At 52.5% G+C, this 14,543-nt stretch overlaps 1 protein-coding gene across 2 annotated transcripts in view; it reads right to left on the minus strand.

Moving 5' to 3' along the window:
• Positions 1-1,192: 1,192 nt before the first annotated feature.
• LOC112878646 overlaps positions 1,193-14,543 on the minus strand; it is a 13,710-nt gene continuing 359 nt past the window's right edge. The window contains exons 2-3 of one of the 2 annotated variants that reach the window (XM_025942886.1): positions 6,670-6,711; positions 1,193-1,874 (exon numbers count right to left, since the gene is read on the minus strand). In XM_025942886.1, the coding sequence (XP_025798671.1) occupies positions 1,374-1,874; positions 6,670-6,711 (543 nt within the window). In that variant the 3' untranslated portion in view covers positions 1,193-1,373. The remainder of the gene's footprint in view (positions 1,875-6,669; positions 6,712-14,543) is intronic. The other variant, XR_003225818.1, reaches the window with a different exon arrangement.

The raw sequence follows: 14,543 nt of genomic DNA on the forward strand, positions 1-14,543 counted from the left end.
TCGGGGCTTCAGAGAAATCCGCGACGAGATTCCCGGGGTCTTCAGAATAAACTCCTTCTGGTTCCGGAATCAATTGATAATCCCCGTCAGCGAGTGTGGTCGAGTCTACATGATATGCAAGATGAAGTTTAATGGATGCATACACTTTTATTTCAATTCGCGATAAAGTTGCAATCCAAATAAAGGAACATTACATTTCGACAAACAACTTAACTACCCTATACTGGGCAGTCATTTATCGGGTATTATATGTTTTATCTAAACTCATTAAATAACAGGGTTAGCTACACTAATTACCTATCTAGTGGCATGGAGCAACAAGTGGGGTGGTTCCTAATAATTATATGTAAAAGCTTTATTCATTGACTATACTAATTATTTACATGATCTTTGTGTTACTATTACATTATGGACTAATTAAATTATGTCCGATTTGTTTGACATCTAATTCTTGGTTGGAAATTTAATCACATGTCACATTATTAAAGAATAGTATTCACAAATATTTTCATGATTTTTGAGTAATTAGAATCTATAACCATTAATTATATAAAGTGAACTATACCTCATTTCTAATTAAACTTGTACAGTAAGAAAATAGTACTAAAATATTGGAACACTCATTTTTATTCAAATCTATATGTTAAAAGAAAATTAACACGACTGGTTTCATAATTTTATCATATTTCTATGAATTACTATGCATTTCTTAAGCCCATAAGTAACTAAACTTAACATTTAAATTAAATCATCAAACATTCAGAAACTGAAGTTCATTCTTTAAGTAAAGTTGTAGATCTTTAACTAAGTATTCCAACAAAATTTAGTTTGCATTTTTATGATTTTTCCCTGAATAGATACAAAATTTCTAAGTTGACAGCATTATTTACACAAGGGGGTCCTTCGGTACTATTTCTCTGAGTCTAAGGCTTTGCAGAAAACCCCCTGGACTTTCAAGTCTTCTAACACGAGGTCCTTAGGCTGGGGACCGAAGCAGAGCAAGGCAGGGGCGGCCGTGTTCCGGCGACGGTGGTCACCGGCGGCGAGGTCCAAGGGCAGGGGAATACTCAGGAGCTTACGGTGGTCCTGTTGCGCCACTTGTCGAAGGCTGGGGTGGCCGGAATGGTGGAGCTCGACGGGGACCCGAGACGGCGGCGGAGGGGTCAACGGCGACGGCGAGGCTCCGGCGGTGGGCTGAAGTTGTGGCTGCTGGCATACCGTGTCGGGCACCTGCATGTGGTGGGCGACATACGTTGTTCTCGGTGTAGTGTCCTGATACGCAGCTAGCTCCTTGGCCTAAAGGACCCATTCACGACCGTAGCGCCTTGGTGCTCGGACCGCGACCCCAGGTCAGACGGGACTACCCGCTGAGTTTAAGCATATAAATAAGCGGAGGAGAAGAAACTTACAAGGATTCCCCTAGTAATGGCGAGCGAACCGGGAGTAGCCCAGCTTGAGAATCGTGTAGCCTCACTACCCGAATTGTAGTCTGGAGAGGCGTCCTCAGAGACGGACCGGGCCCAAGTTTCCTGAAAAGGGACGCCTGGGAGGGTGAGAGCCCCGTCCGGCCCGGACCTTGTCTCACCACGAGGCGCCGTCAACGAGTCGGGTTGTTTGGGAATGCAGCCCAAATCGGGCGGTAAACTCCGTCCAAGGCTAAATACAGGCGAGAGACCGATAGCGAACAAGTACCGCGAGGGAAAGATGAAAAGGACTTTGAAAAGAGAGTCAAAGAGTGCTTGAAATTGCCGGGAGGGAAGCGGATGGGGGCCGGCGATGCGCCCCGGTCGTATGCGGAACGGCTTCTGCTGGTCCGCCGATCGGCTCGGGGCGTGGACTGTTGTCGGCTGCGCCGGCGGCCTAAGCCTGGGGGCCTTATGTAACGCCCCGAAAATTCACTTAATTAAATCCTGCGCTAGATTAGTTCGTAAAAACGACTCGATGTCAAAACCCTAACTCTAACTGATCGCTCTGCGTCACGCGCGACCGCCCATCGGGATTAGCGCCGGCGCGACTTCTTTTCCTCGCGCGAATGCCGCGCGCGTGGCCGACCGGCCGCGGCTGCGGCCGCGATTGGCGCCGACGCGTCTTCTTTTCCCCCTCACTGTTCTCCTCGCGCTGCGCGTTTCCCAGCGCGTGGCCGACCGGCCGCGGTCACCGCCGCGACCGGCGCCGGCACTCCTTCCCTCCCTCTCCTTCTTTTCTCTTTCTCTCCCTATTTCCTTTCTTCCTTTTTTCTTTTCCTTTCCCTTTCTTTTTCTTCCTTCCTTCTTTTCTCTTTTCTTCCTTCCCTCCCTTCCTTTTCCCTTCCTGTTTCCCCCTCCGAGCTCCCGAGCTGCGCCTCACCCCGGCCACGCCGCGACGCGCGCACGCACCGCGCGTGGCCGCGCGCCGCGCCGCGCCGTCCTCCGCTGCCGCGCCTCGCGACGTCGCGCCGCGCGCCGCACCGCGCGCGCACGCGCACGCTCTGTCCCCACGCGCCCACGCGTGCCGCGCCGCCCGCTGGCACCCCGCGTCCGCCGCCGCCCGCTCCCCTGTGCGCGCCCGCGCACGGCGCCGCTGCCCCCCCTGCTGCACCGCCCTGTGCCCGCACAGCGCCCCGCCCTCGGTGCCCTCGCCGTTCGACGACGAACACAAGCCGCCGGGGCACCATTAATGGCGCCCCGTGCAGCCGCCGGCCGCCACCCTCCCCCGGGGGCCCCCTTCTCCGCCGCCCTCTCCCTATAAAACCCCCACCACCGCGCAGCCGCCTCCCCACGGCCTCCACCGCCACCTGCAGCTCCTCCCCGAGCCCACAGAGCCGCCGCCACCACAGCCTCCCCTGCCGCCCGCCGCCCACCGTGGGGGCATCCCCTCGCTCCACCTCGGCCCGAGGTAAGGCCGGGGATGGGTTCCCCGTGCCCTCCTCCTTCTTTCCCCCTCACCCCCGACCGCCGCCGTGCCCTGCCGGCCGGGATTGGGCCGCCGGCGCCCCCCCCCAATCCCTCCTCTGTTTCTGTCACGGGGGAGGAGAGGAGGAAGAAACCATTTTGCCCAAAACCCCCTGCTGTTTTCTGTTTTCCAAAGAAACCCCCCCCCCTCTAAGAATACCCTTATCCGTTCCCGTTTTACAAATGAAACCTCGTCGGTTTTGTATTCCAATTCAAACCCTCCAATGCATACATCTAGATATACTGGACAACCTTTTAACATGCCTAGAATATTTTTAAGATTCGCAAATAGATCCCTGCTCTTTTCCGATATTTACGAACAAGCCCTCGAACCCCCGTTTGAGCCCGGAAACCACCTTTAGCGCGTCATTTTATGTGCGAAACGACCTCCGATTGATCCGAAACTTTACCACACCCTTTCTAGTGTAGTTTTAGCCATGTCATTAAGATATCACCTAGAGATACCACCCCTAACTCCGTAACTAAATTATTTCCGATTCGAGCCTATCGGTAAAAGCTTTTAGTTCTTTCGCTTGATTGTGTGTCTGTTTGTTTGCGTCATAGGACACGGAGTGAACGACGAGGTTCCCGACCGCGACCAAGCAACTGAGGATCAGTACTGCGACCCCGAACCCGAAGGACAGTACGTCGATCAGGACTTCCCGCAAGGGTTTGACGATGGCAAGTTCAATTCCGCCCTTTGATGCATATTTTTGTCCTAGTTTTTATAAACACGACCCAATGGCCTGTTTTATAAAATTGCATTGTTTTGTGTGCTGGAAACCCGGTAGGATAGCCACCCCTGTTGAAATAACCATACTTTGACTGCCTGATTTATAAAGAAAATGCATGTGTGTGGGAAGGGATAAAATGTGGTTTTGAAAAGCGAGTTAGATGAGATGGATGGCATTTCTGTGTGAATTGCCGTTGGTGTGCTCGTACCTGTGTGGTTGAGCGTGGATGGGAGATATCCATCTTGTCACCCCTAAGGACCGAGTTGTTGTGACATCTCACCTAGCTTCTCGTAGTGCGAACCACTTGACCGTTGTATGGGCAACGGCTTGGCCTAACCCCGTTAGTTAGTCTGATAGCCATCAGGAGAGCTGAGAGCAACGGGTGATCAAGGAGACGGGATAAGCTCTGTGTGACTTATGCCCCGGTTAAACCTCGGTGATAGGTCGAATGACCCCTTGATAGACCCCGTGATGGCTAGTCAGGTTTAGCTACGGTGGGTAAGGGCTTCGATGGGATCTGCACCGGCACTAAGGTGTTCGTGCTGTGGTACCCCACCTGTGGGTAAAGTTGCACACCTCTGCAGAGTTAAAAATCTATTCGAATAGCCGTGCCCACGGTACTGGGCAAGTTACGGTGTGGTCACATAACTAGTGTTACTCTCTGGGAAATGGTTGAACTGGTGTGAGTTGTTTGGAAAGTGTCCGACAGTTGTGCCGTGTGCTACGGCGGACGGGGAGTCCGGTAGCAGTTTAAAACTTGGATCCTGTGTGGATCAACATTGTGTGCTCCTTGGTATTGGAAAACCTGTTTTGAAAATGTTTTCAAAATGAACCCTTGCATATAACCGAGTTTTCCGCAAATAAACCCTAACCGTACCCTTGGATTGTCCTTTGCACTAATCTCTGTTATACCCCCTCCGTGTGTGTGTGATTGGACTTGCTGAGTACGTTCGTACTCACCCCATTCCTATTTTTACAGTGGAAGACCCAGACTACGTCCCCGAAGACAACGAGTAGGGTTTCGTCCTGCACCCAGTCTTGCCTGTGGTTGAGGCCACCGTTGGATTCCGCATGGCGCAAGACTCTGATGATTCTCTTTTCGTAGCTAGTGTAGTAGTGTGGGTTCTGGTTGTAATCCTCGCGATAGTGGCGCTTCACTGCCCATTACCGCGTAGAGTTGTACGGTGATGTACCATCTGATGTAATAAAAGTGTTATCAGCCTCCTGGGACTGATAAATCGACACTTTTAAGTCTTCCCTGATGGGGGGACGCTTCAGGTGGTATCAGAGCCGTAGGCTGGCCGTAGGACGTGACCCTAGGAGCGAAACCCCTTTTTAGACCCTAGGACTTGTTCTGACTTCGATATTTTTCTGCACGAACACTCACCACTGGTTTTTACCCTGTTCCAGATGGCTGACAACGGATGGGTCAACGGAGTCTGCTACGCAGAGCCTGGCCTTCCTAAGTTATTGTTGCTCAGCCTGGAACGCGTTGGGGTCATGGAAACGCCGGAGTACGCCTACCGAGAATACACCTCCGGTGGCACCCTTCGGTGCGACACGATGATCTTTGTGGAGAGAAGCCCCCGCTACCCTGAGGTGGACCCTTGGTTCATCTCCACAAAGGGCTTCCGATTCCCCGACGCCTACCGAAAGGCCGCCCGTAAAGCCCTACGCCGACTGCGTGTGCTCTATAGGCACCACCTCCAGCGGACTCCTATGGGATTTTTCCCACCCGCTGAAAGAAGTGGACGCACTTGGATTGCCCGGATGAGGGGACTTGGACGAGAAGAAGAAGATTTAGAAGATGCGGTCTCCCACCTATCCATCTACCTTACTGGCTTGGATGCACTCTGCCGCGAACAGTCGGCACAACTGAAGAAGCTAATCCATGGGGTTGAAAAGTTAACCCAGGAGCTGGAAGAACAACGGATAAGAGCCGCAAACGCTGAGTATTCCTTAGCCGCCCTCCAAGCCCAGATGCAAGAATATGAGAACCGCAACGGGATAGGTGGATGGATCGAAGAAGAAGAAGAAGAACCCATGGAAACCCATTGGGATAAGGGGACTCAGACCGAGAACGAGATGGATCGGTTCCTTCCGATAAAGAAGCGCTCTATCAGGACCGAGGAAGAATCCCCATGATAGGATTAGCACCCCTAGCAAAAACTCTACCCTAATGACCACGTATCCATGAAAACTGTACCATCCTTGTTGTAATGATAAATATCATCTACTCCCGTTGCACCTATACCAGAATGTTCACCCTGTTTCTGTTTCAGATGGCTGAGGAAGGATGGACCCAGGGCGATTGCCAAGCCGCACCTGGATTCCCCAGCCTCTTGATCAACACCCTGGAAGACCTTGGCGTTACGGAGCGCCCAAGGTACTACAGCCGAGAGTACGAGCACCATGGTACCCTCCGCTGCAGGGTGATCCTGGTCATCGCCAGGAGCAACCGCTACTCCGACATCCAGCCCTGGCGCGCGACCGCCACAGGGTTTAGACACCAAGACACCTACCCCTTGGCCGTCAGAAAAGCACTCCGTTACTTGTGCCGGATTTTTGAAGAACACCTCGCCCCTACACCAGCAAAGTTCTTCCCGCCGGCCATCAGAACCCCAGTCTGGGAAGCACGCATGAGAAACCTGGAGCGACGACGCCATGAAGAAGGCCCCTGTACCAAGTAGCGACTTACCTAGCCGCCCTGGACCAACTCTTTGACGAGCAAGCCAACCTTCTGAGGGAGCAGACTCACCGAGCCGAGCAAGCAGAGCTCGCGGTGAGGATACAGCAGATCCGAGCCGCCCATGCCGAGGCGAGAGCCGCAGCCGCGGTCAGTAGCGAAGCTGTCGCCCAAGAAAGCCTCAGGCGGGCCCGAGACCGGCGTATGCAAGATTGGACCCAAAGTGGTACACCAGTCCCGGCGATAGGGGAAGACCACGTCTTACTCGGGACGCCCGTCATAGGGTGGGGATCACTCTTCGGGAGCGCACGAGCCCCACCCGAGAACCCGGAAAGCTCTGCTGCCGCCGACGATGGGGATGCTGCGATACAACCCCTGACCGATGGGAACCCAGAAGACGGCGAACGAGAACCTCTCACCCTGTCCGCCCCGGAAGAAGACGCACCACGCGAGTAGAATGGTCGACGCCATCCCAGTGATGCCCCCTGCCTTTCTGTTTATGACGTGCCCTTTTGCAAGACCCTGGCCGAGTAGCACGAGACTTAGTCGTACCCCTAAAGTTGTACCCTCCCTGCTTAATAAAATAGTTGGTGCTTATTGCTTGTGATGTTGTGTGCTGATGTGTTGTGTGCTGCTTAATTATATAGATATCGGCAGAAGGTAGATTCTGCCTTATATTTATACGAATTAAACAACTTAAACATCACCGTAACCCTAATTTACCCAATCAACAGGTGACTCCCCGGAACACCGCGAGGGCCTCCCGCGGCCGGAACCCCGTAGCCGCTAGTGTCGGAGCACATCCCGTTGAACAAGATCTTCCCCAAGGAGAACAAGAAGTAAGCCAGAACCGAGGAGGAAGTCAAGAAGGAGAACAACTACCGCCACCCCCACCCCTCGGAGACCTGGCGCAGATCATCCATAACCAGACCCTCATACTGGAGACTCTGGCGAATGCCCTCATTAACCGGCAGCCTCGAGGACAAAATATGAACGATAAGCTGACGGCCTTCCTAAGGACCAAGCCACCTACCTTCGCCGGATCCTGCAACCCGTTGGATGCTGACGATTGGTTGCGAGTCATTCAGAGGAAGCTCGAACCATTCGAATGCCAGGACCGGGATAAAGTCCTTCTGGCAGCCCACCAGCTCACCGGAACGGCATTATCCTGGTGGGAGAACTATTGTGCTGCAGCCGAAGATGCCTCCACCATCACCTGGGGAGAATTTGTAAGGGAGTTCCGCCGCTACCATATCCCTTCGGCCACTATGAAGCGCAAGGCGGATGAATTCCGCGCACTACAACAAGGGAATATGACGGTGGAAGAATACACCCACCGGTTCATAGAATTGGCCAGGTATGCGCCGGAAGAGGTGAACGATGACGACAAAAAGCAAGACATGTTCAAGAAGGGGCTAAGCCCAGAGCTCCGGACATTGCTTACTCCCCAGATCTACCCGGACTTCAACACCCTGATGAACAAGGCCATCCTCACAGAAAGGGCCAAGGCCGAAGAAAGAAAGGACAACAAACGCAAGTTCCTGGAAAGTAAGGCTCGCCAACAAGACCGCTTCCAGAAGCCGAGAAATTCCAGCTATACTGCACCAGGAACTCAGGCCCCAATGCAGTATAGAACTCAGTCCCAGGTGACAGGATCACAGGCCCCGCCTAGAAGCCAGAATGCCTCGAGGGCCCCGCAAAGCAATGCAAGCCAGGCCACCCCCGACAACAACAATGTTAGGGCCTGTTTCAATTGCCGTGAGACGGGGCACTTCATCGCCAATTGCCCCTACGCCAAGAATAAGCCGGCAACGTCGGCCTTCTCCAACACAGTGAATGGGCCCAGACCAGCCCTGACCGGTGCCAACCGAGTGCCCGTCCGCAACAACGACAACAGCCAGCAGGTGAAGCAGCAATCATTTGGACGAGCCCGCGTCAACCACATCGACGCGCAGGAGGCTCAAGAAGCTCAGGGCGTTGTGCTCGGTGAGTACCTAGTCAACTCGGCTCTGGCGACAGTATTATTTGATTCTGGAGCATCGCACTCGTTTATATCCTCGAGCTATGTGGAGAAGCACAAAATACCTACGGTACTACTAAAAACACCCCTATTAACCCGGACGCCTGGAGGCGACATCAATTGTCAATTAGGTTGTCCCCGGGTAAGGATCAATTTAAGTGGGGTAGACTTTCTAGCAGATTTAGTAGTACTTAAGCCTGGGGGAATAGATGTGATCCTTGGGATGGATTGGTTAAGCCGACACAATGGTCTCATAGGCTGTACCGACAAAGTGGTACACCTAACAAACCACGAAGGAGTACAAGTGGTCTGCCGAACCCGAGATAGTAAATTTGATCCAATGGTATTTAGCATGGAAGCCCAGCCTTTAGAAGGAGTTCCGGTAGTAAACGAATACCCAGATGTGTTCCCCGAAGAGCTTCCCGGTATGCCGCCAGATAGGGATATAGAGTTCGTCATAGACCTTATCCCAGGAACATCTCCGATAGCCAAGAGACCCTATAGGATGGCAGCCTCGGAATTGACAGAATTAAAGAAGCAACTAGAAGAACTGCAACGGATTGGTTTCATCAGACCAAGCTCGTCGCCTTGGGGAGCCCCAGTCCTGTTTGTCAAAAAGAAAGATGGGAGTATGAGGATGTGTGTGGATTACCGGGCACTGAATGAAGTTACCATTAAGAACAAGTACCCTCTTCCCAGGATTGATGACCTGTTCGATCAGCTAAAGGGAGCCAAGTACTTTTCCAAGATCGACCTAAGGTCAGGATACTTCCAGCTCAAGATTAGAGAAAGTGACATCCCTAAAACAGCCTTTGTCACCCGCTACGGGCAGTTTGAGTTCACTGTAATGTCCTTCGGACTAACCAATGCCCCGGCTTACTTTATGAACCTCATGAACAAAGTGTTTATGGACGAGCTGGATAAGTTTGTCGTGGTCTTTATCGACGACATACTTATTTACTCCAAGAGTGTTCAGGAACATGAACAACATCTGCGGGTAGTGTTGGAAAAATTAAGGATACACAAACTATATGCAAAATTTAGCAAATGCGAATTCTGGCTGGAGAGAGTAGCTTTCCTTGGTCACATTCTAACCGCGGAAGGTGTAGCAGTGGACCCAGAAAAGGTCGAGGCAGTATCCAACTGGCAGCAACCGACTAACGTTAGTGAGATCAGAAGTTTTCTCGGATTAGCCGGGTACTATCGGAGATTTATTGAGGGATTCTCCAAGTTAGCCCGGCCCATGACGGAACTTCTTAAGAAGGAGAAAAAGTTTGCTTGGACAGAATCCTGTGAGAGGAGTTTTCAAGAATTGAAGCGAAGACTGACAACCGCCCCAGTGCTGACCCTACCGGACATTCATCGGGACTTTGTCATTTATTGTGACGCATCCCGACAAGGATTAGGGTGTGTACTGATGCAAGACGGGAAAGTCGTTGCATATGCCTCCCGCCAACTCAAGACCCATGAGCAAAACTATCCGACCCATGATTTGGAACTAGCAGCTGTAGTGCATGCCCTTAAAATTTGGAGACACTACCTGATCGGAAATAAGTGTGAGGTTTACACCGACCACAAGAGTCTAAAGTACATCTTTACTCAGCCAGATTTAAATCTAAGGCAGAGAAGGTGGTTGGAGTTGGTCAAGGACTATAATCTGGAAATTCAGTATCACCCCGGAAAGGCGAACGTGGTGGCCGATGCCTTAAGTCGGAAATCCTATGGGCCCACGAATGACCCTCTGCGAGAGGAAATGGCACGATTAAATGTGCACATTATACCTCAAGGTTCCAGCCAAGTGCTAAACGTCCAATCAACACTAGAGGATAAGATTAGAGAAGCCCAAAGCTCGGATCAAGAGTTAGTAAAAATTCGCAAACAAACTGGAGAAAACAAAGCACCGGGTTTCAGAGTGGACGATAAGGGGACATTATGGTACGAGGATAGAATTTGTGTACCCCAGAATGGAGATTTCCGGCAATTGATCATGGACGAAGCCCATAACTCGGCCTACTCTATCCACCCAGGATCCACCAAAATGTATATGGACATAAGGCAAAAATACTGGTGGAATGGAATGAAAGCGGATATCGCCCGATTTGTGGCACATTGTGATACCTGCCAAAGGATCAAGGCCGAACATCAAAAGCCGGCAGGATTATTGCAACCCTTGCCTATCCCGGTCTGGAAATGGGATGAGATAGGAATGGACTTTGTAGTGGGACTGCCCCGAACACAGAAGGGACACGATTCCATATGGGTAATTGTGGATCGACTCACTAAATCAGCACATTTCATACCCGTAAGGACCACTTATGGCGGAGAAAAGCTGGCAAAACTTTACGTGGAAAATATAGTGAAGTTACATGGAGTGCCCAGCAGAATCGTCTCGGATAGAGGGACCCAATTTACATCTAGGTTTTGGAAAAGCCTACATAAAGCTATGGGCACTAAGTTAGATTTTAGCTCCGCATACCACCCACAGACGGATGGTCAAACCGAGAGGGTGAATCAGATCATGGAAGATATGTTGAGAGCATGTGTCTTGACCTATGGAAACGATTGGGAACAGAGTCTGCCCTATGCAGAATTCTCGTACAATAATAGTTACCAAGCCAGCCTGGGTATGTCGCCATTCGAAGCCCTCTACGGAAGAAAGTGCCAAAACTCCCTTAATATGGTCGGAAGTCGGAGAACGTGCCCTAGAAGGACCCGACTTTATAAAAGAGGCAGAAGAAAAGGTAGCGGAGATCCGCGAGAAATTGAAAGCAGCTCAGTCCCGACAAAAGAGTTACGCAGACAGAAAGAGGCGAGAGATAAGTTTCCACCCAGGAGATTTTGTTTATCTCAAAGTCTCACCCATCCGAGGAACGCGAAGATTTCAAGTACAAGGAAAATTGGCCCCCCGATACATTGGACCGTATCAAGTTCTAAATAAAGTCGGAGCCGTGGCGTACCGACTAGAGTTACCAGAAGAAATGTCGGATATACACCCAGTATTTCATATCTCGCAATTAAGAAGGTGTCTAAGGGTACCCGAGGGAGAACATGTGCCGGTGGAAACAATAGACCTGCAGCCGGATTTGCGATATCAGGAAGTGCCGGTCAAGATTCTAGACACTGTCACCAAGAGGACCAGAAACTCCGAAGTACGGATATGCAGAGTTCAGTGGAGCAGACACGGAGTAGAAGAAGCCACCTGGGAACGCGAGGAGGCTCTAAAGAAAGAATTTCCCCATCTGTTTAGGAGCCAGCCGAATCTCGAGGACGAGATTCATTTAAGTGGGGTAGGTTTGTAACGCCCCGAAAATTCACTTAATTAAATCCTGCGCTAGATTAGTTCGTAAAAACGACTCGATGTCAAAACCCTAACTCTAACTGATCGCTCTGCGTCACGCGCGACCGCCCATCGGGATTAGCGCCGGCGCGACTTCTTTTCCTCGCGCGAATGCCGCGCGCGTGGCCGACCGGCCGCGGCTGCGGCCGCGATTGGCGCCGACGCGTCTTCTTTTCCCCCCTCACTGTTCTCCTCGCGCTGCGCGTTTCCCAGCGCGTGGCCGACCGGCCGCGGTCACCGCCGCGACCGGCGCCGGCACTCCTTCCCTCCCTCTCCTTCTTTTCTCTTTCTCTCCCTATTTCCTTTCTTCCTTTTTTCTTTTCCTTTCCCTTTCTTTTTCTTCCTTCCTTCTTTTCTCTTTTCTTCCTTCCCTCCCTTCCTTTTCCCTTCCTGTTTCCCCCTCCGAGCTCCCGAGCTGCGCCTCACCCCGGCCACGCCGCGACGCGCGCACGCACCGCGCGTGGCCGCGCGCCGCGCCGCGCCGTCCTCCGCTGCCGCGCCTCGCGACGTCGCGCCGCGCGCCGCACCGCGCGCGCACGCGCACGCTCTGTCCCCACGCGCCCACGCGTGCCGCGCCGCCCGCTGGCACCCCGCGTCCGCCGCCGCCCGCTCCCCTGTGCGCGCCCGCGCACGGCGCCGCTGCCCCCCCCTGCTGCACCGCCCTGTGCCCGCACAGCGCCCCGCCCTCGGTGCCCTCGCCGTTCGACGACGAACACAAGCCGCCGGGGCACCATTAATGGCGCCCCGTGCAGCCGCCGGCCGCCACCCTCCCCCGGGGGCCCCCTTCTCCGCCGCCCTCTCCCTATAAAACCCCCACCACCGCGCAGCCGCCTCCCCACGGCCTCCACCGCCACCTGCAGCTCCTCCCCGAGCCCACAGAGCCGCCGCCACCACAGCCTCCCCTGCCGCCCGCCGCCCACCGTGGGGGCATCCCCTCGCTCCACCTCGGCCCGAGGTAAGGCCGGGGATGGGTTCCCCGTGCCCTCCTCCTTCTTTCCCCCTCACCCCCGACCGCCGCCGTGCCCTGCCGGCCGGGATTGGGCCGCCGGCGCCCCCCCCAATCCCTCCTCTGTTTCTGTCACGGGGGAGGAGAGGAGGAAGAAACCATTTTGCCCAAAACCCCCTGCTGTTTTCTGTTTTCCAAAGAAACCCCCCCCCTCTAAGAATACCCTTATCCGTTCCCGTTTTACAAATGAAACCTCGTCGGTTTTGTATTCCAATTCAAACCCTCCAATGCATACATCTAGATATACTGGACAACCTTTTAACATGCCTAGAATATTTTTAAGATTCGCAAATAGATCCCTGCTCTTTTCCGATATTTACGAACAAGCCCTCGAACCCCCGTTTGAGCCCGGAAACCACCTTTAGCGCGTCATTTTATGTGCGAAACGACCTCCGATTGATCCGAAACTTTACCACACCCTTTCTAGTGTAGTTTTAGCCATGCCATTAAGATATCACCTAGAGATACCACCCCTAACTCCGTAACTAAATTATTTCCGATTCGAGCCTATCGGTAAAAGCTTTTAGTTCTTTCGCTTGATTGTGTGTCTGTTTGTTTGCGTCATAGGACACGGAGTGAACGACGAGGTTCCCGACCGCGACCAAGCAACTGAGGATCAGTACTGCGACCCCGAACCCGAAGGACAGTACGTCGATCAGGACTTCCCGCAAGGGTTTGACGATGGCAAGTTCAATTCCGCCCTTTGATGCATATTTTTGTCCTAGTTTTTATAAACACGACCCAATGGCCTGTTTTATAAAATTGCATTGTTTTGTGTGCTGGAAACCCGGTAGGATAGCCACCCCTGTTGAAATAACCATACTTTGACTGCCTGATTTATAAAGAAAATGCATGTGTGTGGGAAGGGATAAAATGTGGTTTTGAAAAGCGAGTTAGATGAGATGGATGGCATTTCTGTGTGAATTGCCGTTGGTGTGCTCGTACCTGTGTGGTTGAGCGTGGATGGGAGATATCCATCTTGTCACCCCTAAGGACCGAGTTGTTGTGACATCTCACCTAGCTTCTCGTAGTGCGAACCACTTGACCGTTGTATGGGCAACGGCTTGGCCTAACCCCGTTAGTTAGTCTGATAGCCATCAGGAGAGCTGAGAGCAACGGGTGATCAAGGAGACGGGATAAGCTCTGTGTGACTTATGCCCCGGTTAAACCTCGGTGATAGGTCGAATGACCCCTTGATAGACCCCGTGATGGCTAGTCAGGTTTAGCTACGGTGGGTAAGGGCTTCGATGGGATCTGCACCGGCACTAAGGTGTTCGTGCTGTGGTACCCCACCTGTGGGTAAAGTTGCACACCTCTGCAGAGTTAAAAATCTATTCGAATAGCCGTGCCCACGGTACTGGGCAAGTTACGGTGTGGTCACATAACTAGTGTTACTCTCTGGGAAATGGTTGAACTGGTGTGAGTTGTTTGGAAAGTGTCCGACAGTTGTGCCGTGTGCTACGGCGGACGGGGAGTCCGGTAGCAGTTTAAAACTTGGATCCTGTGTGGATCAACATTGTGTGCTCCTTGGTATTGGAAAACCTGTTTTGAAAATGTTTTCAAAATGAACCCTTGCATATAACCGAGTTTTCCGCAAATAAACCCTAACCGTACCCTTGGATTGTCCTTTGCACTAATCTCTGTTATACCCCCTCCGTGTGTGTGTGATTGGACTTGCTGAGTACGTTCGTACTCACCCCATTCCTATTTTTACAGTGGAAGACCCAGACTACGTCCCCGAAGACAACGAGTAGGGTTTCGTCCTGCACCCAGTCTTGCCTGTGGTTGAGGCCACCGTTGGATTCCGCATGGCGCAAGACTCTGATGATT

This window comes from Panicum hallii, unplaced genomic scaffold (assembly GCF_002211085.1).
Source record: "Panicum hallii strain FIL2 unplaced genomic scaffold, PHallii_v3.1 scaffold_197, whole genome shotgun sequence".
Classification (NCBI taxonomy): Eukaryota; Viridiplantae; Streptophyta; class Magnoliopsida; order Poales; family Poaceae; genus Panicum; species Panicum hallii.